At 48.2% G+C, this 25,385-nt stretch overlaps 1 protein-coding gene across 1 annotated transcript in view; it reads right to left on the bottom strand.

The window, feature by feature from the left end:
* Positions 1–898: 898 nt before the first annotated feature.
* Positions 899–25,385, bottom strand: part of Fbln7 (fibulin 7) — a 45,265-nt gene continuing 20,778 nt past the window's right edge. Inside the window, exons 2-8 of the mRNA XM_005068603.4 lie at positions 19,307–19,466; positions 17,274–17,444; positions 8,186–8,311; positions 6,629–6,769; positions 5,313–5,450; positions 2,443–2,581; positions 899–2,175 (exon numbers count right to left, since the gene is read on the bottom strand). Coding sequence (XP_005068660.1) covers positions 1,803–2,175; positions 2,443–2,581; positions 5,313–5,450; positions 6,629–6,769; positions 8,186–8,311; positions 17,274–17,444; positions 19,307–19,466 — 1,248 coding nt within the window. The 3' untranslated portion in view covers positions 899–1,802. The remainder of the gene's footprint in view (positions 2,176–2,442; positions 2,582–5,312; positions 5,451–6,628; positions 6,770–8,185; positions 8,312–17,273; positions 17,445–19,306; positions 19,467–25,385) is intronic.

The following is a 25,385-nucleotide window of genomic DNA, read 5'->3' as shown; positions in this document are numbered from 1 at the left end:
GAGGAGGAAGAGGAGGTGATTGGCAGGCGTTGATGGTGGAGCTGATGATAACACATGGGATTCCTTACGTTACTCTAGTTTGTGTATTTGCAGTACTTGGATCCATATTACCCAGAAAAATTGACAACTAGTCATACTGACTTAACAGACAGCAGCCTTAAAAAGATCCAGAAGCAGATTTCTGAAAGTAACAAGAGAGCATTGCTGCAGTTTGGATCAGAATGTCTCCCCAAAAGCCCATGTGTTTGGAAGCATCTTTGATAATGACAGATCTCAGTGGAGAAAAATACCACTTAACACAGGGCCTGTTTGACACCAGAGTTGCCATCATATCCTTCATATTACCATCTAGAAACACAAGGCTCTGGACGATGTTTTAAACATTATGACCCGGAAAAGCAGATCTTCAGGCCCTTGTCTTGTTAGAGACTGCAGCTGAAGCCATGGGAGGCTCAGTCTTGGTCTGACAAAAGAGGCCAGGGACACACTGTCCGAGGAGCTTCATAACACACTTATCACTAAATGAGGGACACCTAGTTCAGCTTCCTAGCTGCTGTCAGGACAAATACAAAGATTTAGATGGGAAATGGGAAGCTGGCAGGTTTTTTGTTTGTTTGTTTCTGTTTGATGCAGGGCTTTATGCAGTGCAGGCCTGCCTCAAACTGGTTATGTAGCCGACATATGTACAACCACAATGAGTTTAATGCAGTGTTAGAAAATGAACTTAGGTCTTCATGCATGGCAGACAATAACTCTTCCAAATGAGCTACACCTCTAGCCCTCTTCTTGTCTTGTTTTGTTTGAGACATAGTCTCACTATGTCATCCAGGCTGCCCTCAAACTCATGATCTCCTACCCTCTAGAGATATTTTTAAAATAAAATGTGTACAAAGCAATATTACCAGCAGATTGATGTGTATTCGGACACTGAAATTCCTCTCAACCAATCTAGTTTTAAATTTTAATTGGAGTATTTTTCCCTCATTCCACCCAGTTCTCTGTGCTAGAGAGAGATTTCCTGCTTCGTTCATCCGAAAGACACCACCTCTTGGTTCTTCAGCAGCAACAGCAGCAGCAGCAGCAGAAGAAGAAAGCCATGCAATGAAAGACAATTTGAGTATTCTAAACATTCCATGGCCAGATGCCATCCTTACCAGTCTCCCATGGGACCAGCCCATACTGAAACTAGCAGAGCAATCTTAAACATCACCTCTCTCACTCTCCTTCAACCTGAGCAGACGGGAACTATTCCTTCCAAGAAGGAACTCTCCAGCTCAGGGAGAAATCTGATGGCAGAGAAGAGAAGCAGACTCTATGTCCACAGCCAAGTGAAGAAACTCTGGCAGAATCCATGATTTAATGTTGACTCCTTGGTTTAGAAGAATCCACTTGGGGTGACCAGGCCCCTGATGGGAAGGCCCACAGGGGCATTAGACCATTAACAGAGCTAGAACACACTCAGAACAGGCTTGGCAACTCAATGCAGAACCGTCAGCCATTGTCTCAGGCATGCACCATGAGATCTCCCCCACCTCAGTTCATTCAAACTCACATATACTACAGTGAGGCTTAAAGCAGAAAAAAAAGTGATGGTGGTAAAGCATTTGTATTCTGGCTTCCTTTCTGTGCCAGCCCATGGAACAGAGCACAGCACATTGCTCTAGAAGCTTGGGTGAACAGGCAGAGTGGGTGGGAACATGACAGGAAAAACGACCATCACAGCTCTTGCCTTCAGTTGTGTCCTTGGGGAAGAGAAATCAGCCCAGATTCCAAACCTTAGTCTCCCGACTGCCATGGCATCCTTAGAAGGCATAGCGAGACACAAAGATGGTGATCTTAGACACGTGGTTGGCCTGGAAGGAGCGTTCCAGGTATTCGGACATGTCAACGTCTACCTCCAGAGTCCGAGGCCCCTCCAGGGTCTGTATCAGGATGAGCTCCCCTGTCTGCCGGTCTGAGCGCTGCATCACGAAGTGGCCACTGCTGTTCCCACCCACAATTCCAAAACGCAGGCTGTTGGGCCCAGGATGGCCAGGAACCGAGGCTGTGGCCATGCGGAAGAGCGTGATGGGCGTCTTCAGGTTGGAAGGTAGAGAGAGGTAATGGAAGGAGATGGTCTTGGGCAGGTGTCGACATTGCCTGCTATCCATGGGACAGGGGTTTCGCTCACACTGGCTGGAACAGGGGTAAAATGGAGACAGTTAGACTTGGGAAAACTCAAGAGAGGCTGCCCCACCCACCCTCCTGAAGAGGCCACACTCCCGTAGACTCCAGTATCTCTCTGGAAGAACAAAACGTCTGTGCTTCATGTGAGCTGGTAATTATAGGGGAAATGGAAGCTCAGAGAAGCTTCTCTGTCTTTCACATTTCCTGGGCACGATGACATTATATCCCTCCCCATGAACTGCATGCCCAGCCGTGGGCAGCCCTGGATCTACTCACAAGGGCGAGGTCTTCACATAGCTGACGTTGCCACTGCCCTCGGGGCACTCAGGACTGACACACTGGAAACCTCCTCCAGTGTTGATGCATGTGGTCCCTTGGGGGCACATGTGCTGTGGGCCCACACACTCATCCACATCTGTTTATCGGGAGACACAAGGAAGGCTGTGACTCTTCCTGCCTTTCCTATATCATACAGTCACTTGGAACCCAGTAGGTGATGAAATGGGAGACTCCACAAGGGGTGAATTTACCAGATATCCAACAAATACTCTGTGTCAGGGGCAGTACACATGCATGTGAATGTGCATGTGTGTGGAGACCAGAGGTTGACAATGTGGGTATTTTCCTCAATCGCTTCTTCGCATTGTTTTTTGAAACAGGGTCTCTCGCTGAACCGGGAGCTCACTGATTCTGCTAGGCTGGCTGGCTAGTGAGTGCCAGGGATCCATCCTCTTAGAGCAAGAACTTTGTCAGGTATTCTGTTTTCTCTCAACATCTGGAATCGGGGTCCGTCAGAAATACTCTAGGACTGTGGTAGTGAACCCCCTCCCTGGGATGCTGTCTTCTTTTCCTGGGGTGTGACAAGTGACAGGGGTTCCTGCCAACACCAAATGAGTGTTACCAGTCATCTGCCTCCTTCTCAAGTGCTTTTGAGTCTCCTTACTGCCCATGTTTGTCCTCACACTCAGACTCAAACATAAAGGAATGCCTGCCCCCTTAACCACATCCCATACTGAAACTGTGCCCTTTACAAACATGCAGTGAATTCACCCACCTGGAGGTAGTCCCTTCCCAAGCCCAAGTAATCCTATGTGGGCTCATTTGAGCGCTATGAGATGGATGATGGAGTGAATGGTGGATAATAGATGATGAACGGGTGGGTGGTGAATGGGTGGGTGGTGAATGGGTGGGCAGATGAACGGGTGGGTGGTGAATGGGTGGGCAGATGAACAGGTGAACGGGTGAATGGGTGGGCAGATGAGCAGGTGGTGAATGGGTGGGCAGATGAATGGGTGGGTGGATGAACAGGTGGGTGGTGAATGGGTGGGTGGATGAACAGGTGGGTGGTGAATGGGTGGGTGGTGAATGGGTGGGCAGATGAACGGGTTGGTGAACGGATGAATGGGTGGGCAGATGAACGGGTTGGTGAACGGATGAATGGGTGGGTGGATGAGTGGAAGTGTAGATGGGTGGATGTGAGAATGTCTATCTGGATCTCCTATTCTAGTCCCCAGCTGCCCACTCCTCTGAGAATTACACTGGAGTCTAACAAGATGTCAGCAGAGAGTCACTTCTCCCTTCATATTCCAAGTCAGCTTGTGACTTAGCCCCCTGTCCTTTGTCTGCCTTCTCCCCCAGTAGTTCAAAGCCATTTTCTAAAGTCTGCTGGGGTCCCTTTAGTGTTCTTAGTTCATGGAGGAGTCAGGCCTGGACTTCCTCCCAATGTGAGGCTGGAACAGCTGCATTCTCCCCAGAAGTCCCCTGCAACCCAAGTTCCAAGGCCTAGAATCAAGCTGAGCAAGAGGAGACTCTACTTTACCTAACTTATTCAGGGTTTGACTTACCTGTGGCCAACTATAGTTTGAAAATATTAAATAAAAATTTCTAGAAACAAGCAGTTCATTAATTTTAATAAGTTTTATTATAGTATATTATAGTCATTTATCTTGCCATTAGCTGTTGTTAATATTTGCTCTGCCTAATTTATAAGTTAAACTTCACATTAGGTATATACTATAGGACAGAAACATTGTACAGGTAGGGGTTGATACTATTCAATTGAATTTGGGTATTGACCCATGGATGGGGGAGGGGCTACTGTATTCTGATTGTGCTACTACGGAGAACTGATGTGTCTACGTCTTTATGGGAGGCGTGATATTGGTGTGCCTAGGCTCCACTAGGTTCGTCTGGTGTCCATGACGGTGAGAACAGCTTTCAGTCTCTCCTTTCTTCCCCCCACTCCCGCTTTACCTGCAGACATTCCTTGCTGATGATGGTGCTTATTTGCACCATGTCTGGAAACAGAAACCTCAACCCTTCGTCCAGGGGGTCACAATGGATGGGTGGCACTTAGGGAGAACCTGAGTCTGGTGTTTTGTGTTTACAGCCCACCCTCCAGGCTATTCTCTGTTCCTGGCAGACTGACTGGCCTGGCCTGTCTGCCTAGGCTCCCAGACCTTCGGGCCTCCAGGCCCTCTAGTTTTCGGGCCTTCTGGTGTTTAGTGGAGTTTGGTAAATGGACGCCTGAGCAGCTATGGTCTCTGTTTTTAGTCTAGGCTAAGTTCTGGTGGCAGATTCATGCTTCCAGCCACAATTGTCATCAGGCTCTTATGAACCCTGTCCCTCACTCTTGCCTGTCACTGGTGGCTCTGCCTCCTCCCTGTTGTCCTCAGCTAGCCACCACACATGGCCAGAGCTGTGGAGCCTGGCCACGCTGAGGTACAGCTCCTGTAGTCAGAGGATACTAATAGGTGAATACGCAGGGCCACAATGCCTCCAAGGTCCCTTCAGATTCCAGATGAGTGGACTCTGGCTGGCTCTTTGGTCTTTGGGTTCCAGTCTGGCTGACACAGTGCTGAATAAGAGGAAGTGACCTTACCTAGAAATGTCGCTCACATGGGGTCAGAAGAGGCTGGATGGCTAAACAGTTAGTTTGTGTAGAATATATAACCTGATCTTTGGGAGTTCTTTTTATTGATTTCTCTTCCAAGATTGACTGTGCACCCAGATCGGTGGCTCTCTTAGCCTAATCACCCTGAGTGGGGATGGGGATGAGAGCAGGGGTCACAGCAGCAGCAGGCGGCCAAGTGTAGAGGGTGACCTCTCGCCTCGTGGTCGCCTGCCTCTGTTATAGTCTCACTCACCCTCGCAGCTTTTCCCGTCAGCCATGATGCGGTATCCGCTGGGGCAGGTACAGCGGTAGGAGCCGGGGGTGTTCACGCAGGCATGCATGCAGAGCCAGGGGCGTCCTTCCTGCCCGTAGATCTTACACTCATTCACATCTGGGGACAAAAAGTGCTCTTGGTTCCAGGAGGCTATGCAGTCTCCATCAAGTAGACTCTGGCAGCTGTGACTAAATAGCTGGATAAAGTGGCAAGCTACCCTGCCGAAGAGCACCTGGGATGGCCCCAGGACCAAGAAGGCTGAAGGGAGGAGTGGAATGATGTGAGCCACACTAGCCGGGTTCCTCGGTCTAACTCAGGAAACTATACAAAGCCTAGCAAGTCAGGTACCCCACTTGGAGAAGCAGCTTCAGACACCCATCTTAGCCCTCGTCATCTTCAGCAAAGGACACATGGAGTAAGACAGCCTGTGTGGTGGGGCGGGCCTGTACTCTCAGCATTTGGGAGGCAGAAGCACGGAACTTCATCTGAGGCCAGTATATTGGGCTGTATATTGAGACGCCTCTTTAGGAGGGGGTGGGGAGTAATTTTATTTCTGATGCCGTGAAATGAACCTCTTAGCATTAACTGGCCAGACCTCAGGGTGGAACTGCTGTTTAGTTGTGGTTATCAAAAGTGGGCTCTAGAGTCAGCTAAACTGAGGAGGTGACTAGAGAATGCGTCTCAGTTTGTGTAACTCCCTTGTCACGCCCCCAGAGGCGGGGAAGAGGTTGCGGACACGTGGAGGCAAAGGGTTCCTCTTTGGCTCAGTAGTTCCAGGCTATCACCCTGGACTGCTTTCTTCCCCTCCCCCCATGCTACAGAAGATGGCCTTGGACTTCTGATTCTCCTGCCTCTGTATCCCAAGCATGTCACTTCACATTTAAGCGGTGATGAAATTGCAAGAAGGGCCTTGTGCACGCTATGCAAGCACTCTAGAGACTGAATGCAAATCCCTTGCAGTCCACCTGCTGTCTGTACGATCTCAGAGAAGGCCCTGGTGCACCCTCCTGCAGCCCAGCTGTGGGAAGGTAAAAAGGAGACCAAAATGGGTGAAAAGGAGAACCAAGATGGGTGCGCAGCCACTTCTTTCTTCAGAATCCCGCCCCGCCCTCCAAGTCTTCCGGTTAATTTCATTCATCCTGGCAGCCCTCACCTAAAGGCAAATCACAGGTATCTCTGAGACCACGCCCAGGAAGACACACTTCCCAACCCTGCACTCCGCCCCAGGGAGGCAGATGGCACCCTTTGTTCCTGGGCTCCCATTCTCGCGTCTCCTCTGCGGAGCCCGAGCCTACCCTGGCAGACGCTGTTGCCGCCCGCTGTGCTGCTCAGGTGGAATCCCGCCTCGCAACTGCAATGTTGTTCCCGCTCCATCTGCGCGCAACGCGGCGCGCGGCTGAAGGCGGGGTCGCCGACCACTCCGCCCTCGGGGACCGCTGCGAGAAGAAGACACGCTCAGCACCTGACCCTCCGGGAACCCCCACCCCGGCACTTGCAGTGCGCCCCAGAACGGGCAAGACCCTATCTCTCAGTGCGTACTCTACAGCAGGCAAGGAGTGACAAGCGGTTAACCTAAATTGAGAGACTGCGAGCCGGACAGGACCCGAGAGAGAGCGGAATATAATAGCGGACAGCCAGGCATACTGCAGTGTGAAGTTCGAGATTCATTCTGAGAATCTTGGACAATGTGAACAATGCAGTGGGCACTACAATTTAAAAATTTGAGCCTCCACTTTTTCTGTTCCGTGTGTGTGTGTGTGTGTGTGTGTGCATGTGTACACAATCTTGCAGTCTCGTCAATGTGTTCAGGGTAGTTGTTTTATTATTACAGTTTTTCCGTCTTTCGAAGAACAAAAAGTAGTTTTCTAACCACAATAAAAGTAAAGTAAACAGAATAAACAAAATCAAGGTCTCACTATGTAGTTCTGGCTGGCTTTGGAACTCAACTGTGTAGACCACACTGGCCTCTGCCTCCTGAGTGCTGGGATGGAAGGATACTTTAAAAAGATTTTATTTTATGTTAAAGTGTCTGTGTGTATATGTGTACAATCTGTGGTGCCCGATGCCCATGGAGGCCAGAAAAGCGTTTCTTGATCTGTCTGGAACTGGAGAGTGAAAGGTGGCTGTGGGGCACCATGTGCATGCTGGGAACCCCAGCTCCTAACCTCGTAAAGGGATTTTTGTTTGTTTTTGTTTTTCAGGACAGCGTTTCTCTGTGAAACAGTCCTGGAACTCACTTTGTAGACCAGTCTGGTCTTGAACTCACAAAGATCTGCCTGCCTTTGCCTCCCGAGTGCTGGGTTTAAAGGTATGGCCACTACCACCCCGCTAGAAAGTGGATTAAAAAAAAACAATTCTTGAAATTATTCTCAAGACACCTCTCAGTTTCAGAATGGTGTGAAACCCCTCACCATAGATTCCTTATCAGGAGGTTTTCTTGCCATGTGCTGTAACTCAGTAATTAGATGTCTGGTTATTCATATCTTAAAATTCCTTGGTCTGCTGATTTTGCAGGATGTGATATCGGAAGGAAAAGTAATTCTGTTAGAGGACGAAACACTAACCAGGCAAAGAGGATGAAATTCTAACCAGGCAAAGGTGTCCCAGGGTGTCTTCCCAGGCCGTCCCTAATCTAATGCTGTTAGTTTGGAGCCTGTCTCTCTAAAAGGAGGATCAAAACTCTGGCTATAAAAAACAGCTAAGCCCACCCCAGTGAATACTGTAGGGTACTAGCAGGATCAGACAGTGGATGGGAACCACAGAGTTCTTGACACATCGGCCTTTGGTGATGGTGACCAGCATCCATGCCAGCCCCCAGGGTAGCATCCCCAGCAAGTCTTCTGGCTACATACCAGGCTGGGTCTGATTCTGACAACGGTTCCCAGTTTTTCCTGGAGGGCAGATGCATCTGTACTGGTTGACTCCTTCCACACATGTTCCCCCATTGTGACAAGGCTGGCTGGAGCATTCACTGATGTCTAGGAAAGGATGTCAGCACAAGGTTATGTGGATTCTAGTGCCAAATCAAGCAAAAACTAACAATGGCTTTTCCCTTACATTGCAGGACCACTCCAGCTTCCTGTCTGGCTTGGTTCTGGTTTGTGATCCTCCTGCCTCAGCCTCCTGGGGACAGACATGTATCACTGCACCCTCCCCCAGCTTTCTACCCTCCTACCTTGTCCTTGCATTCTCTCTACCTGTGGGAGCTGCAAGGCAACTGGTGAGCTGAAGTGAAGGTCATTTCTTCTGCAGCATCTGCCTCACGCTGTGCCCACGTGGGGTTCTGTGTGCAGGATGTGGCAGAGCACCGCCCATGCTCGAGGGTGTAGTGTACACAGCTGTAGCCAGGGGTTGGCATCTGCTTGTGAGTGAGGCCCTTCTACTCTTCAACTCTTCTCCAAGGTAGATCCCAGGCCTTGAACTTCCTTTCTTTGTGGCCAAGGATGAAAATGAAGCTAAGGTCTTCCTGCTTCTGCATCCTGGGTGCTAGGATTAACAGGTGTCTGTCACTATGCCCATTTTATTCCATGCTGTGCAGGGAACCTAGGGCCTCATGCATGCTAGCCTTATTCTACTGACTGAGCCACATCTCCACCCCTGCATCATCTTCCAAACAGGAGATAAATTCCAAGAAATTAAAAAGGCGTTTCTGTGTGTCTCCCAGGAGGAAGAAGCAGGGGCTCATCCGGTGAGAACTGTCACCTCATTCTGGGTCAATTGGAAGGGACCTTGGCTTCTCTTAAAACTTGGGCTGTCCAAACACTGTTTATCCACAGGGAAGACATTATTTCCATTTCCCTGTAATCTCAGGCTGGTGACAACTGCCCCAGTCAGCCTGTTTTCAGATGATTCGTTTCCAGGAATGTGCCTGAGACCGCATCACACACAAATGTGCCCCCCACTCCCCATTAGTATTCCAAGGTCTCTCAAGGTCCAACCCTATCTTTGCTTACTGGCCCCTCTGAAAGTGGACAGATCAATAAACCATGAAGGTATGGGGAGGAAGCCAGAAAGCGTGAGTGTGTTTATATCCCTCAGCTTGGTGTCAACACACCCCCAGCCATTATCGGTCCTTGGGGAGACTCCAGTAGAAGACACCCAGCTGCCCTTGCGCCTGAACCCATCAGGAGGGGCTAGGTTGACGTCAGCTTGATAGAGACATGAATAGGTGTCCCAGCATATTCATTTCCTTACAGGCTCCAGACAGACGTTCTGCATTTCTTATCTTGATGAGCAGTCAGAGGTATTCAATGGCCTGATGCCCAGACTGGCAAATGCTATGTCCCAATTGAAGGACAGCTGTCATCACATGCAAGTGTGTCGCAGGCCGTGGCATTTAGGTATGGCTTTAGAACGGTGAGGAGGGCGATGGCAGTGATGGTAAGAAAGGCTAGCAAGTCAAGGCCTGGGCACAATCCTTCTCCATCTCCTGTTTCATGAATACTTATTCTTCAATGAAAGTGAATTGTCATGGGGGCTGGAGAGATGGCTCAGAGGTTAAGAGCACTGACTGCTCTTCCAGAGGTCCTGAGTTCAATTCCCAGCAACCACATGGTGGCTCACAACCATCTACAGTTCAATCTGGTGCCCTCTTCTGGTGTGTAGACAGAACACTGTATATGCAATAAATATAAATAAATCTTTAAAAAAAAAAAAGAAAGTGAATTGTCATATGTATACTCTAACTTATTCTCTTTTCAAAAATGCTTATGTCTGCAAGTATACATGTATGTGAGACAGGGTCTCAAGTAGCAGAGGCTGCCCTTGAACTTGATATGTATCTGAGGATGACCTTGATCTTTGATTTCCTGTCTTCTCATCTTGAGTTCTAGGATTATAGGCATGAACCATCATGCCTGATTTGTGTGGTGCTGGGCATTGAACTCAGAGCCTCATGCACATTAGGTAAGCATGCTACCATGTAAGCTACATTCTCATCCCCTCCCCCTGACTTTGTTTTTCTTTTTCATTCTAACTTTGTTCCTGGGTTCTGCATTTTATTTCAAATTTCCCATTATGCCAATGACTTTATTTCTAAGGTTTCCTCATTTTTAAAAAATTTATCTTTTCCATTTCATTATTCTAACTTATTTTTGGAGGGGGAGAACACATGAATGTCATGAGTGAAGAGGTTAGAGAAGAACTTCCAGGAGTCCATTCTTTCCATCTACCCTGTGGGCTCCAGGGATTGAATTCAGGTCATCAGGCTTGGAGGCAAGAGCCTTTCCCTACTGAGCCATCTCTCAAGCCTAGATTTTGTTTTTGTAGTCTTTATATTTTAGAAACTTCTATTGGCTTGTTTTGAAATGTTGGCTTATGCTTTACTTTGGTTTTAAGGATATGTCTTTCTGGCAATTCTTTGTTGTCCATGGAAACTTTGTTCTCTCTTTTTTAAAGTTTTTATTTTTGTATACCAGCTTGCATGGGATTTAACAGGAATCCTTCCCACCCTCCTCATACTTAGATGAAGTAAGTTTTCCTATGTACCTTTAGCACCTTCATGCCTCCAAAATTTCCTTTCCTGTTATTTTTCCATCATGACCAAAAGCAGAACCTCCTATCTCCTCAGCTCTGTCTTGATGGCATTCAATTTATTTTTAGATTTATTCTATTATCTTATGTGTTAGAATGCTTTGCCTGTGTGTGTGTGTGTGTGTGTGTGCGTGTGTGTTTGTGTGTGCATCCCATGCCTGCAGTTCCCAAGGAAGCCAAAAGAGGGCAAAAGATTCCCCAGATGACTGTAAACTGTCATGTATATTCTGGGGATCAAACTCAGAGCCTCTGCAAGAGTAGCAAGTGCTTATAACTACTGAGTCAACTCTCTAACCCTCTTAATGGCATTTTTATGTGAACAACCATATCTTATTTGCACTTGTTTTCTTTGTGTTCAACTTGGGTTCTCCCCAACATTTTGGCTGGAAACTTTTGGGGACTCTTGTTCAGATTCCCTCTGGAACTAAGGCTTTCTATTTCAAGTGTCCTGGCTGGAGGTGTAGCCTAGTTGGCAGACTGCTTGTCTAGCATGCATCAGGATCTGGGCTTGGTCCTCAGCATAAAACTGTAATCAGATGCATAGGATTAAAGAGAATCAAGGGAACTAAAGGTGAGATGGGAAAGTTTACATCCGACCAAGCTGACCTCTAACAGATTGCCTCCAAAATGTGTGAGCTCCGAGAGCTGACCCTGAATTTTTCTTGAAGAATCAACTGAAGAATCTCAGAAGGAGGACGCAAGCGACACTTCCCAATACATAAGAGATGGGACAACCAGTGAGAAATATGGAAGTGATCTGGGCTCCAATTCAAACACAGTGTTAAAAACACGTAAGACAATAGGGAGAATTGCATTTTAACTAGAAATTTTATGACGCTAAGGAGTTTATCTTGTGAAAATTACTGGAGTTTTTGGTTTGTATGATCTTCCTTCTGTACTTTTATGTGTTGAACTTTTTCTTTTTTAAAAAATGTTTTTTATTATATGTCTAGGATTGGTTTGCCTGCATGTATGTGTGAGCAACACATGTGCACAGTGGCTGGTTCCCCTGAAACTGGAATCACAGGTGGTTATGAGTGTGTGTGCTGGGAACTGAACCCAGGTCCTCTGTAGGAGCAGCTGGTGCTCTCAACCTCTGAGCCATCTCTCCCTCACTGAAGTGTCGCTTGGGTCCTCCTTCTGAGATTCTTCTGGGATTAAAGGTGTGTGCCACCACCACCTGGCTGAATATGTTTCTTAATGAAAAGGAAAAATGTTTAAACTAATTGGCATTTTTGAGACTATGAAAACAGGAAAAAGATCACCTAGTAAAGTATTGAGGCCCCTGTGGGGAAGTGCTTCATTCTGGTGGCAAATGACAAAGGGGTTTACTTCTCTCAAGCTTTTCCTTTGGTTGATCAAATGAATGCCTATGACTTCCCCATTCAGAAAGCCTCACACCCTAAAAAATATGCCCTGGGCTGGGTGCTAATGCTCAGCTGATGGAATGCTTGCCAACATGTATAAAGTTTTGCATTTAAATCTAGCACCACAAAAACTCAGTGTAATTGCAGCAGCACTCAGGAGTTAGATGCCAGAGAGTCAGAAGATCAAGGTCATCCTTGGCTACATACTGAGTTCAAGGCCAGCCTGGGTTACATGAGGCTCTGTCTCAAAAGGAGCAAGAACAACAGCAACAACAAAAATGCCCTTCACCGAGAGAAAGAAAAAGAAGCCTGGGAGCCAAATGGCTGCTTTCCACTGTGGGCTTCCAGGGCTCCTCTGCCCACTGTGTCTTTAATGGTGTCATTATGTGTCGTTTCCTTCTATGCCAAGTAGGGTTCATCACCCTCTTCCCAGTCAGTAGACTGCAGAGTGGGCACTGGCCAGTTATTAAAGCACTGCCAAGTGTTTCACTGGCACTGACATTTTATGTCTACAAGTGAAGGGCTGTAATTAAGATTTTGTCCCCCGTGGTCACAACACGCAGTGACAGAACTGCTGATGTAGAAATTGAACTGGGCACACTCAGCAGCTGCTGGTCACCAGATTGCTGAGCTCCAGCAGAATGGAACTGTCTTGGCAGGAGAGGAGGTGTTCTGAAGACATTTGGGATGGCCACTCCCACCCGTTGGCTCTCATAGTCTAAGACAAAGGACAGCAAGCATTGGAATTTTTCTAGGAATCTCATCCTGGGGGAAGGAAAGGGCTAAAGCATGGTGCTAGCCAGAGGAGGAGCTTGTCTCCCAGGAAGAGATCGCATACAGTTCTTTGTTGTTCGTGTGTGTGTGTGTGTGTGTGTGTGTGTGTTATACATGTGTACATGTTAATGTATGTGCATGGGGGCAGGGGTGGGTGTTGCATGCCAAAATGGGGACCGTGGGTCAACACTGTCTTTACTGCTGTCCATGTTTAGTTTATTTTATATGAATGTGTGTTTTGTCTCCATGTGCATCTCATGTGCCTGGTACCCACAGAAGCCAGAAGAGAGCACTAGATCCCCTAGAACTGGAGTTATAAACAGTTGTGAGTGAGCCGTCATGTGGGTGCTTGGAATTAAACCTAGATCTTCTAGAAGAGCAGCAAGTGCTCCTAAACAGTAAGTCATCTTTCCAGTGCCTCCATCTCAGTTTTTGAGAACTCAGAGCTCATCAGTTTGGCCAGACTACCTGGCCAACAGGCTCTGGTGACCTGCCTGTCCCTCTGCCTCCGATGCTGAGGTTACAGGCATACACCATCACACCCTGCTTTTATGTGGGTGCTGGGGCCTAAGCCCAGGCCTTTCTGTTTGTTTTCCACTACTACTTGTCTGTTTGATTGGCCTGTCGAGGATGGGTGGCCAAGTGTAGTTAAGGTTGCTGGGGCCGAGGCTTCTCTGACCCTAACAACTCCAGCAACATCAATCACATAATCAAGATTGTCACAGTTCCCTGAGAAGATCCAAAAGCAGCTATCTGGCATCGCTGTGAGCCTCTGGCTGAAGACAGCATCCGTGAGTGCCAATGCTGGCACAGCGAGCCAACTTGGGGGAGGCTGAGCCTAGCAGCTTGTTGATCCAGTTAATTGTAACATACAAATATTTTGTTCCATCAGTACAGGGTAAACGTCCAGGCCCAGTTTATACTTAGTGAGATGAAAAGTATCCAAGATTCCATTTTGAAAAACAAAGGAATCTAATCACTTTATTCTAACCAGCTCACAAGTCAAGCATCACATAGCTAGCTTAAGGCAGCCACTCAAACACTGCCCCAATCCCGAGTCTATCCATCTCAGTGAACTTCTACACAGTAAGGTTGGTCACTCTGAAACTGTAGAGCTTCTCTTGGGCTTTTTCACTATCAATTACTTTAATTAATTAATTAATTAATTAATTAAATGGTACTTCAATAACAAGAAATTTGAATTCACTTATCCACCATAAATATATGTCTATAGGACAGAACTGAAATCAGGGACTAAAAATGCCATAGGGTCTTTATGGCTCGTGTGTCTTTGACTCCATTCTGTGTGTCCTTCTTTATCACCTAATATTTTGGGGGAAATCTGGAAAATATTCATTTGTGTTATGTGTATGTATGTGCCTGAGTATGTGTCCATGGACCACGTGTGTGCAGCATCCATAGACGCCAGAAAAGGGTGTCAAATCCTGCAAATGTTCACTTATTTCAAGAACTTGGAATCCTCTAATTTACCTAGACAGGCTGGCCAGCGGGCTCTGGTAGCCCCCTGTACCTTCTTTCCCCATCAGTGGTTACTGGCACACAGCTCTGCACATGACTTTTATGTGGGTGCTGGGGATCCAAACTCAGGAGCTGGAGGGTGCTGAGAACAAATCCAGGTTCTCTGCAAGAGCAGTAAGTAAGAGCTCTTAACTGCTGGGCTTTCCCTCCAGCCTCCTGGAAAAAGTTAACATTTATTTTGTGTGTATGTGTTTGTGTGTGTGAATGTATGTGTACATACATGTGTATATGTATTGTGTGCATGTTTATGTGTGTGTGCATGTGTGTGGGGTGTGTGTGTATTCCTGCATGTTTATGTGGGTGTGTATGTATGTATGTATGTATGTATGTATGTATGTATGTATGTATGGGTGTGTGCATGCCCCAGTATGCTTGTAGAGGTCAGAGGACAGCTCTTTTAGGAGTTGGCTCTCTCTCCCTACTATGTAGGTCCTAGGGATTGAACTCAGGTCGCCTGCCAAGAGTGCTGACTCCCATCACAGATACACAGATACTCAGTCCAGGGACAAGGTGAGGAAAGAAGATCATGTCAGCCCTGTCATGGTGGCCAGGGTGGACTACAAACAGACAGGTGTCCAAGACAGGGCAAGAGACAGACAGATGTGAGGGAACACAAGCAGATCAGGCCACAGGTGACCAAGTGAATGGGACCTAAGGTGCTGAATAGACACAGAAAGAATCCACCAGGGGTCTACAACTCAGCCTAGAAGTTAAAACCACAGATGCCCAGAGCAATGAAAAGCAAATGCCTTATACCTAGGATGGCATTTTTATCATTCATGAGGTGTTTAATTGGATGGAATTCTTTCAGAGTCAGGGTGAATAGCAGGATCTGGCATTTCCCCAGGTGTGTTTGCATGGCTCATGATTTATTATCTGCATAGTTGCCAGGGAGGTCTGAGAGCTGGAACCTGTAATCAACCGTTGAGCCGCTATGCCTTCCAGGAGACAGGAAAGGGCTGCTGTGTGTCTCAGCTCCTCCTGTGGGTCCCCATTCCCCTTGGGAGTACTGTGTTTATGAGATCTCTCTGTTTTCAAGATTTCTAAGTATTCAGGGCTATCGATTGCAACAGAGTGGCAGAGCTCTTGTCTAGCATGGATGAGGCCCTATCTCAAATCAACACGCTCCCCGCACAATGCTCTTGCACTTGTTTAAGATTTATGCTACTTTTAATCCTAACTAAAATCATGGCCTTGCATCAAAAGGCCTTCCATAGATGCCTAAAAATAAATGACTGATAGCTATGAATTTGTTTTTAAACTGTGGTCTATAGGCTTTTGAAAAGCCAATAAATTACATGTGCCAAGCTTTGCTTTTCTCTATTGTCAAAACAGTTCTGTTCTTAAGCCCAGCATAGAACCTCAGCAAGGACTCTCTCCAAGCTGTCCACACCAGGTCTCAGGCTAGACCTAAGTGACAATCGAGGGATCTCCTCTTCCCCAGACTATACGAGGAGCCCCACAAGCAGACTGCTGCTTCAGGGCAGCTCAGCTGTCGCCCTTCTGGTTCTCCTCTTAGTCTTGGTAGACTCAAGCCCTGACATTGATATGATCAAATTGCTTTTGTTAGTGTTGTCTTGGTTTAGTTTAATTTTAGTTTTTGAAGCAGGGTCTCCTTCTGTAGCCTAGGCTAATCTCAGACTCTGTAGCCCAAGTTAATCTCAGACTCCGGGCAGCCCATTTGCCTCAACCTTTTAAGAGCTGTGATTATAGTTGGAGGCACTATACCCAGCTAAGAGCCAATCTTTTAAAAAAATTTTTGAGACATGATTTCTTTGTGTAGCCCTGGCTGTTCTGGAACTAGCTCTGTAGACCAGACTAGCCTCAAATTCAGAGATCTGCCTGTCTCTGTCTCTGAAATTCTGGGATTGAAGGTGTGTAGCCAGGCAGTGGCAACCAGCTGTGAGCATAACATTTGGAAGGTAGAAGGTAGAGGCAGGAATATCAAGACTCCAAGGCCATCCCTAGCTGTAGAGTGAGTTTAAGGCCTGCCTGGGCTATATAAGACCCTATCTAGAACAAACACACATGTCCAGTCACCAGAGTCCCGAACAGGGTGAGCTGTTGAGAAGTAGACAGTGGCTTTGTGTAAGTTCCTTACCCAATCTGCACCTCAGACTCTCTATAGGCAAACCAAGACCAGATGGCCGTGGGGACTCATGGGAATAACTCAGACCTGGCATAGGGGTGAAGAAGCAGGCGTGTTCCCGTTTCTCTGCTGAGGAATGACTGAAGAACCAAGGGGAGATGGCTGAATGGGTGAAATGTTTGCTACTTAAGTGTGAAAACCTGAGTTTGGACCTCCAGAATCTGCCCACAGACTTTGGTAGCAGGCTCCTGGAACCCTAGCACTCCTACCATGAGATGGGAAGCAGGGATAGGGTAATCCCTGCAAGTTTGCTGGCATACACAGTCATCCTGGCATACACAGAACTGAGGGCAAGGATTGACACCTAGTAGGGCTATCCTTGACCACTGTGGCATCATTCTCTCTCTCTCTCTCTCTCATCTCTCTCTCTCTCTCCTTTCTCTCTCTCCCCTCTCTCTCTCTCTCTCTCTCTCTCTCTCTCTCTCTCTCTCTCTCTCTCTCCCACACACACATGCACACACACACACACACACACACACACACGAGGAAAGAAGGGAGGGAATCAGATGTGTCTCCGGGACGATCCTTTTGACCAGCATATCCATGCTACGTGGTGTGAACAGAGAAGAATGGCCATACCTCTGCAGTGGGGCTTTTCTCCAGTCCAGGTGCCATTAGCAAGACACACCACACTGCTGGGACCAACCAGTCGGAACCCAGGGTTGCAGGTAAAATGGACTTCATGGTCCACTAAGTACTTGCTCCCAAACTTCCTGCCATCAGAAGGGGCGTCCAGAGCTGGGCAGGAAACTGTAAGAAAAAGAGAAGGGATTAGGAGCCCTCCCCTGGGCTGCAGCCATGGCGGTGTAGATGTCACTCACAAGAACCCCCACCTCTCCCTCTCCCTCTCCCTCTCTCTCCCCCTCTCTCTCTCCCTCTCTTCCTCTCCCTCCTTTCCTCCCTCTCTCTCTCTGCCCCCCTCCGTCTCTCTTTCTCTCTTGCTCTCTGTTGAATGACTGCTGGGCATGGTTCTGGACCTTCTAAATGCCACATCTCATGAAGCGTTCCCAATGTTCTTGGAGAGGAGGAGGGGAACACAGTTGACCTAGTGAAAGCTGAGAAAACCGATGCTGAGATACCGAGGGTTGTGTGTGCAGGGCCCCACAGTACAGCGCCGAGTATCAAATCGATGAGACCAACATTTACTGCCTCTGCTTTCTCTTGTCTCCAGCCTGCTGCGTGCCCCAGGTCTCCTGAGCAGGCTCAGCCTACCACCAGGCCAGCTCTTGCTCTTCAGGTCTCTATTCAATTGTCACCACTTCCCAGAGGATCTCTGGCTACCAGGCATCTCTGTCTCAGTCCACGTTGCCTTCCTCTTAGCATTTGTGACTACTGCATGTCTTCATGCTTGCTGTCAGTGTTCTCTGCCCGCGTGCAATCTGGCCTGTGTTCTTTCTGCTAGTCCCAGCCCCAGCCAAGTGCTTGGCACACAGAGTATGTTCTAGAAATGGGCCTTAAAGGAAACATGATTTATTGTTGAAAGCCTTCCTCTGGAAATGTTACTTCACACAACAAAGAAGCCCCTAAGGAAATAAAGTCACCAGGACCAATGGTGTTGGGTATCCCACAGTCTCCATCTCCTATCTGATTGACAGATATCACCAGGAAAACATGACTCAGGGTTAGAGCTCTGCCATCAGTGGAGGGAAATTGGGATGTCCCATTGTGCCCCAGACAAGTGGGACTTATCTTGGAAGCCCCTCTTCCCACCCCAGTTGGGTGGAATCACTGGAGAATGTACTTTCAGGCATGAAAAGCTAGAGCCATGCCTGCTCATGGAAAATGACACAGGCTGTAAGTGCAGCATTCTGGGCAGGTCAGGGTAGAAGTGTGCTGTGCAGAGGGGGAATGTGGGAAGTATCTGGGCCTTCCAGGCTGTGAACTTAAAAACAGTTTCAAAAACATACTGTTATACTTAAAGTAAAAACAAGAACAAAAACAAAATCAGAGTTGACTGTTCTCTCCAAGGAGGTGAAACGCACCTATACTTGCAGAGTGATGTTTATGACAATTCTGTGGGATTATAGGTTGCTACCTATGTAGCTATTAAGCCTAGAATAAAAAGTTTAAGAGGAAATGGTCTGGGTGTGGTGACAAACCATAGCTCTTGGGAGGCAGAGGTGGGAGGATTTTGAGTTCCAGGTCAGCCTGAACTATATATTGAGACTCCATCTTAAAAAAAAAAAGAAGAAACACAGGCCTGGAGCTGAAAACCATAATCCCAGCACTTGGAAGGCAGAAGCAGAAGGATCAGGAGTTTAAGATTATCCTGGTTACATGGCAAGTTTGAGGTCAACGTGAGCTACATAAGATAAAAACAAAACAAGGAGGCTGCAGAGGTGAGCCATTGGTTAAGAGGGCTTGCTGCTCTTGCAGAGAACCAGGGAGGGATCCAGTGCCCTTTTCCGGCCTCCACGGCACACACAAATAAATCATTTTATAAAACCTGGAAAAAGGTGTCTATCAAACATAGGGGACAGGAGTAACCTTAATGTGTACAACACACACACACACACACACACACACACACACACACACACACACACGGCTAACTGGCTGGAGAGAGCTCTCGGGTGCAGTTCTTGGCCCCAGCCTGATGATTTGGGACACACCTGGACGTACATCCGCGGCCACTTTGCTAACGGTGTTTTGCAGCGCAGCCAACCGGCTCTTCATGTTTCGAATGCCTTCAGCGAAGCGGGTCTCCTGGCCCTTCAGCAGCTGCTGCAACTGGCGGATGGTGGTCAGGAGTTGCTGTCTATTGAGACAACTCTGGGGAGAGAAGAGACTGTTGGAGCAGGCTTCATCTTGCCATTGTGCTCTGGGCTTCAGAAGTCTAAACCACGAACTTCAAGCTCCTCGGTGCCTTGTAAAACACCTTGGTGGAGCAGCCTCTCCAAGGCACCCCTCCCTGCTAGGTACTCTACCTCATCTGTTCTCAACCTATGGGTGGAGACCATCAGCAAATCAGATACATATGATTCATAACAGCAAAATTACAGCTATGAAGTAGCAAGGAAAATAATTTTATGGTTGTGGTCACTGCAACATGAGGAACTGTACTGAAGGGTCGCAGCATCAAGAAGGTTGAGAACCACTGCTCTATCTGAACAACAGCATCTGCTGGGTTAGGTTGCTAGATAGCAGCCCAAGTACACGTATCATACATAGCCCCACGACACCCCTTGACATAACAAAACAAGGGCAGAATTGGTGACTAAATGACTAGGTGCTTAAGCAACCATTTGAACCCAAAGTTCCTTATAATCACTAGCCTGTCACACCAAAAGACACACAAATTCCCCCCTACTCTAAGCTTAAGAGTGAATTCCAGGCTGGGTGAAACTTTCCTTTCTTTTTCCATTGGACACTTAGAAAAACAAGAGAACAGTGGAACACACAGAGCAGTCAGGGAGGCCTGGTGGTTCCTAGGCTTTTAAAAATATAATGAGGAAAATGAGGGAAAAATAGAATAAAGTGTTCAATACAGTCAATGTCCACTTTTGATGATTTTTAATAGCTTTTTTTTTTTAAAAAAAAAGAGAAATGGTATTGTACTTAATGTGGACAAACACTATTTGACTTAAAGCAGCTTAAACATCATACTGGATGTGTTTCCTTGCAGTCTCTATTACATTTGAGAATCAGGGCATTAGGGCCGGAGAGATGGCTCAGAGGTTAAAAGTGCTTCCTGCTCTTGCAGAGAACCCAAGTTTAGTTTCTAACACACACAGGAGCAGCTTGCAACTGCGTGTAAGCTCGTCTCTGATGCCCTCTTCTGGATTCTGCGGCCATCTGCGAGTACACGTTCACATACTGCTGCCCCCGAACCAAACACACACACCCTCACACACATATTCCCATAGTTGAAATAGAAGAACTCTTAAGAAGAAAAGAGCCGTGGGTGGGGGCAACAAAGGGAAGGGAGGACCTTAGCCTTGGCCAGTTGATTCTGGACTAAGGTCATTCTCATTCGTCTGGGAACTGTGTGTCTGACCTGGCTGGTATTACTTGCCGTGATGATGTATCTTCAGGGATATGAAGCACCGTTTATTTTGGGCTTTTTCACTGAGTATCAGTTGTGTGTATTGTAGTGTGTGTATGGTTCGTGTGTGTGTCCACGTGCATGCAAGTGGACAGACGCAGAAGCCAGAGGCTGATCTTCCTCGATTGCTCTCTCGCTGACCCCGGGCTCACTGGTTCCAGGAGACCAGCAAGCGTCAGGTTTCTTCTGCCTCTGCCTACTCAGCTTTGAGACGACAGGCTCACCAGCCTCCGCCATGGCTGCTGCGGATCTGAACACAAGGTCTCATCCATCTCCCCAGCCCCATCTATAAGTTTTATAACTAGAGGAAATACGTGCAAGCCGGTGGGGCGCTGGGCAGCTGAGGTATGTGCCTCCACAGCCTGGGCAGTATCCAGCCTCTCAGCGGGGCCGCTGAGGCCACAACGGGCCACTCTCCTGGAGAGACTGCCAGACCGCAGCACCTTGGAGTTTTCATCAAACACATGACTCATGGGCTAGATTCAATGGCTGCTTTTGACAAAATTGAGTTCCTTGGGGCCCCTGGAACTCGTTAACCCACAGGGGCTCCTTGGCCTCCACCGTAACCTGGACCCGATGAAGCATAGCCGGAAAGGTAGCTGCCGGAAAGAGAAGTTGCTTTTCCACTCCCCCCACTGACGGCCATCCTTCCACACAAGTCCCGGGCACCTGGGCGATGACCAGTTCTTACCTGCCTGGCACTGCACGGCCAACTCGCCCAGGCCTGAGCTTCCACACCTATCTCCTGTGCTAAAAAGAAAACGGATGTCTTTGCGGCTTGGGTCGAGTCCATGTGGGATGCGCTTCTGCCTATAAGACGTGCTTCCCTTCCTCAGAGGCTGCTTCGCAGCTGGCTGGGGCCCACGTGTGGAGAAGCAGCCTCTACTTGCGGTTATTATTATTAGGCTCATGTTAGCCCCCATGTCACACAGAGGCTGAAAGTCAAGTGATTTGACCCAAATCACGTAACCTGGGAGTGGTACAGTCCGGGCCCTGTGATTTCCAACCTGCCCCAAGGACTCATTTGTTCTCACATAACACTGTGTGGTGGGGTCTTTACGGGAATTAACAGCCCTAGAGTGAACTTTTAACTCTTGTGCAAGTTGGAGATTTGACAATGGGGACAGGAAGTAGTAGCACGGGGAGGATCCTCTGCTCACACAGATGTCAGTCAGGTCATGATATGTGGGAGGGGGCCCGCTGAGCCCGGGTATGTGTAAGGGCTCGGTGCTGAAGGGAAGAGTTCTCAACGCCAAAGGGCAAACCCATGGGCACCTGGAGTGGGGCCCCAGGAGGAGAGCACACATGTGTCGGGGTAAAGGGCCTGTTATCCTGTGACCACCGGGTAGGCACATTTCTCTAGCCTCAGAGCTTCCCCTGGGGACAACTCCCTCCAACTGTCACTGGGCTGAGACCTTGCAGTGCCGACACACATGAAGAGGGAGCCAGCTGGAAGGCTGGGGATGACTCAATGTGGAAGTCGGGAAGGCTCTCTCTGACCCACCCCTGTCTGACCTGTCTCGGGTAATGCAAGGAAGATCTCGGGTGCTCTCGGCAAGCTGTCCTGCCAGATGAGAGGCACGGACCCAGGGAATGAGTGCCTTGCACAGGGTGTCTGAGGGTCCTTACTGCCACTAACCAGGCAAGTCTCTGATCCCAAAATGTTAGACCACACCCACCTGAGAATGGGGTAATGGGCCTGGGACCTCTGCTCAGCCAGAGCAAGAGATCAGAGGCATGAGTTTTGGGGACAAGTAGGTCATGGAGGAAGATAAAGGGCCCAAATGGTCCCTGCTTTCAGACTGAGACAGTACTCATCATTGTCACTAGTTCAGGGAAAGCATCCACCTTGAAAAGAAAACTGAAACACAAAAGTAATCCAAACAAAGAGACACCAATGTTAACTTCCTGCTCCGTGTTACTTTCTTAGTCGGACCAAACACATACGTCCACAGTATCATCTGGACAGGCCAGGTCACCGCACGGCTGTCTTGTGTTGGATACAAGGCTACTTGTCTTGTGTTGGATACAAGGCTACTTTTACATCCGTGGGCACAGCATGTCTACCTCTGGGTCTCAACTTGACTTCCATTCCTCTGTGTACTCTTTCGGTCTGTGGGGGCTCCTTTTCCCCACTCCTCTGTCCACTGTGCTCTCCCACCGGCTACCATCGCCCGCTAGAGCACAAGCTCCTGAGGCTTGGGGACAAACCATTTCCTATTTCTCAAACACAGCCTTTGTTGGGGTCACCTGAGGAACTGCAGAGAGTAAGAGGCAAGCCTGCTTGGCAGCTAAAGGCTGACAGGGCCAGTTCTTCTCATTAGAAGACTCAGTCCCTAGGCTTCCCACAGCCTTCTGCCACAGACCTCCCATCCTAGAGGGAAAATTCAACCCCAGTGAGGGGCACAGCAGGCTGCACCCCCGGGAAGGACAAAGGGACCCACTCTGTCTGGGCCCTCAGTCTCACAGGACCCTCAGCACCTTGTTTTTCTGTTTTTGAACTTTTGCTTGATGAGACTGGCCTCCATTGATGCGAGCATCTGTCCCTAGCTGTCAGGCTGGAAGGACAGGGCAGTGGTACAGCTCTAACCTAGCATGCTCAAGGTCATTGGTTCAATAACCACAGAAACAAAAGTGAAAATCAAAACACAGCAACAAACAAACAAACAAACAAACAAAAAACCCAGGATCCACACCAGTGCCACTGACAAGAACCTGTGGAAAAATAGTGTCTTAACTTTTTAATAACATTTAAGGTGGAACCAAGATGGTCAGGGAAATTCTTCCATTTCTGAGGGAATACAAAGATTGGAGTTTAACAGCCCTAGCTGTCCTGGAACTCACTCTGTAGATAAGGCTGACCATGAAATTACAAAGATCCCCGACTCTGCCTCTTGATTACTGGGATTAAAGGTGTGTGCCACCATGCCAGGGTTAGGGTTTCTCATTGTTGTTTCTCTGTTCTTGAAAGGGACAGAACTTCACTCAAACCCAGACTCAGAGCTGACAGATATGAAGCCTTCAGTGAGAAGCAGGGTCACCCCATCCGCTCTTCCCAGGCATAGATGGTTCTAGAACTTGATGCCAGTGCTGAGAGCTAAGCAGAGGAGCCAGGAGGGTCTAGAGAGTGATGAAAATGCTCTATCTGGGGCCTTGAGGGACTCTGTAGATAGAATGCTTGCCCAGCACTTAGGTAAAAGGCTGGGCATGGTGCACACATGTCTACCCCAGGGCTGTGGAAGTGGATGACAGGAGCGTCACCAGGGCGGACCTCAACCCTGCTCCAGGTTCACTGAGTCTGTCTCAAGAGAGGATGGTATAGAGCGATGGAGCAGGGTGCCTGATGTCCTCTTCTGGCTTTTAGGAGCAAGTGTACACACACAGACACAGACACAGACACAGACATACACACACACACAGACACAGACACACACACACACAGACACAGACATACACACACACAGACACACACACACACAGACACACACAGACACAGACATACACACACACAGACACACACACACACAGACACACACACAGACACAGACATACACACAGACACAGACACAGACACACACACACACAGACACAGACATACACACACACAGACACACACACACACAGACACACACACACACAGACACAGACACACACACACACAGACACAGACATACACACACACACAGACACAGACACACACACACACACAGACACAGACATACACACACACACATACAGACACACACACAGACACAAACACACACAGACACACACATACAGACACACACACACAGACACACACACAGACACATACACAGACACACACACAGACACACACACACAGACACAGACACACACACACAGACACAGACACAAACACACACAGACACACACAGACACAGACACACACACACACAGACACACACACACAGACACAGACACAGACAGACACACACACACATACAGACACACAGACACACACACAGACACACACACAGACACACACACAGACACACACACAGACACATACACAGACACACACACACAGACACACACACACAGACACAGACACAGACATACACACACAGACACAAACACACACAGACACACACATACAGACACACACACACAGACACACACACAGACACACACACAGACACACACAGACACAGACACACACACAGACACACACACACAGACACACACACACAGACACACACACACAGACACACACACAGACACACACACAGACACACACAGACACAGACACACACACAGACACACACACAGACACACACACACAGACACACACACAGACACACACACACAGACACAGACACAGACACACACACAGACACACACACAGACACACACAGACACAGACACACACACACACATACAGACACACACACAGACACATACACAGACACACACACAGACACACACACAGACACATACACAGACACACACACACAGACACACACACACACACTCCGTCTCCCTCGCCCTCCTCAGGGAAGTCTTTGTTCACCCTTTCACAGCTGTCTCTCTCACAGAATTTGCTCAAAGTCCCACAGAGCTTGCCATGTTTCTCTTTCTTTGAGAGTCAGCCAGGAGAGATGAGTCTGCAGGGACTTCATACCTAG

Source organism: Mesocricetus auratus, unplaced genomic scaffold, assembly GCF_017639785.1.
Source record: "Mesocricetus auratus isolate SY011 unplaced genomic scaffold, BCM_Maur_2.0 Super-Scaffold_100004, whole genome shotgun sequence".
NCBI lineage: Eukaryota > Metazoa > Chordata > Mammalia > Rodentia > Cricetidae > Mesocricetus > Mesocricetus auratus.
This window is presented reverse-complemented; position numbering and strand designations above follow the sequence as displayed.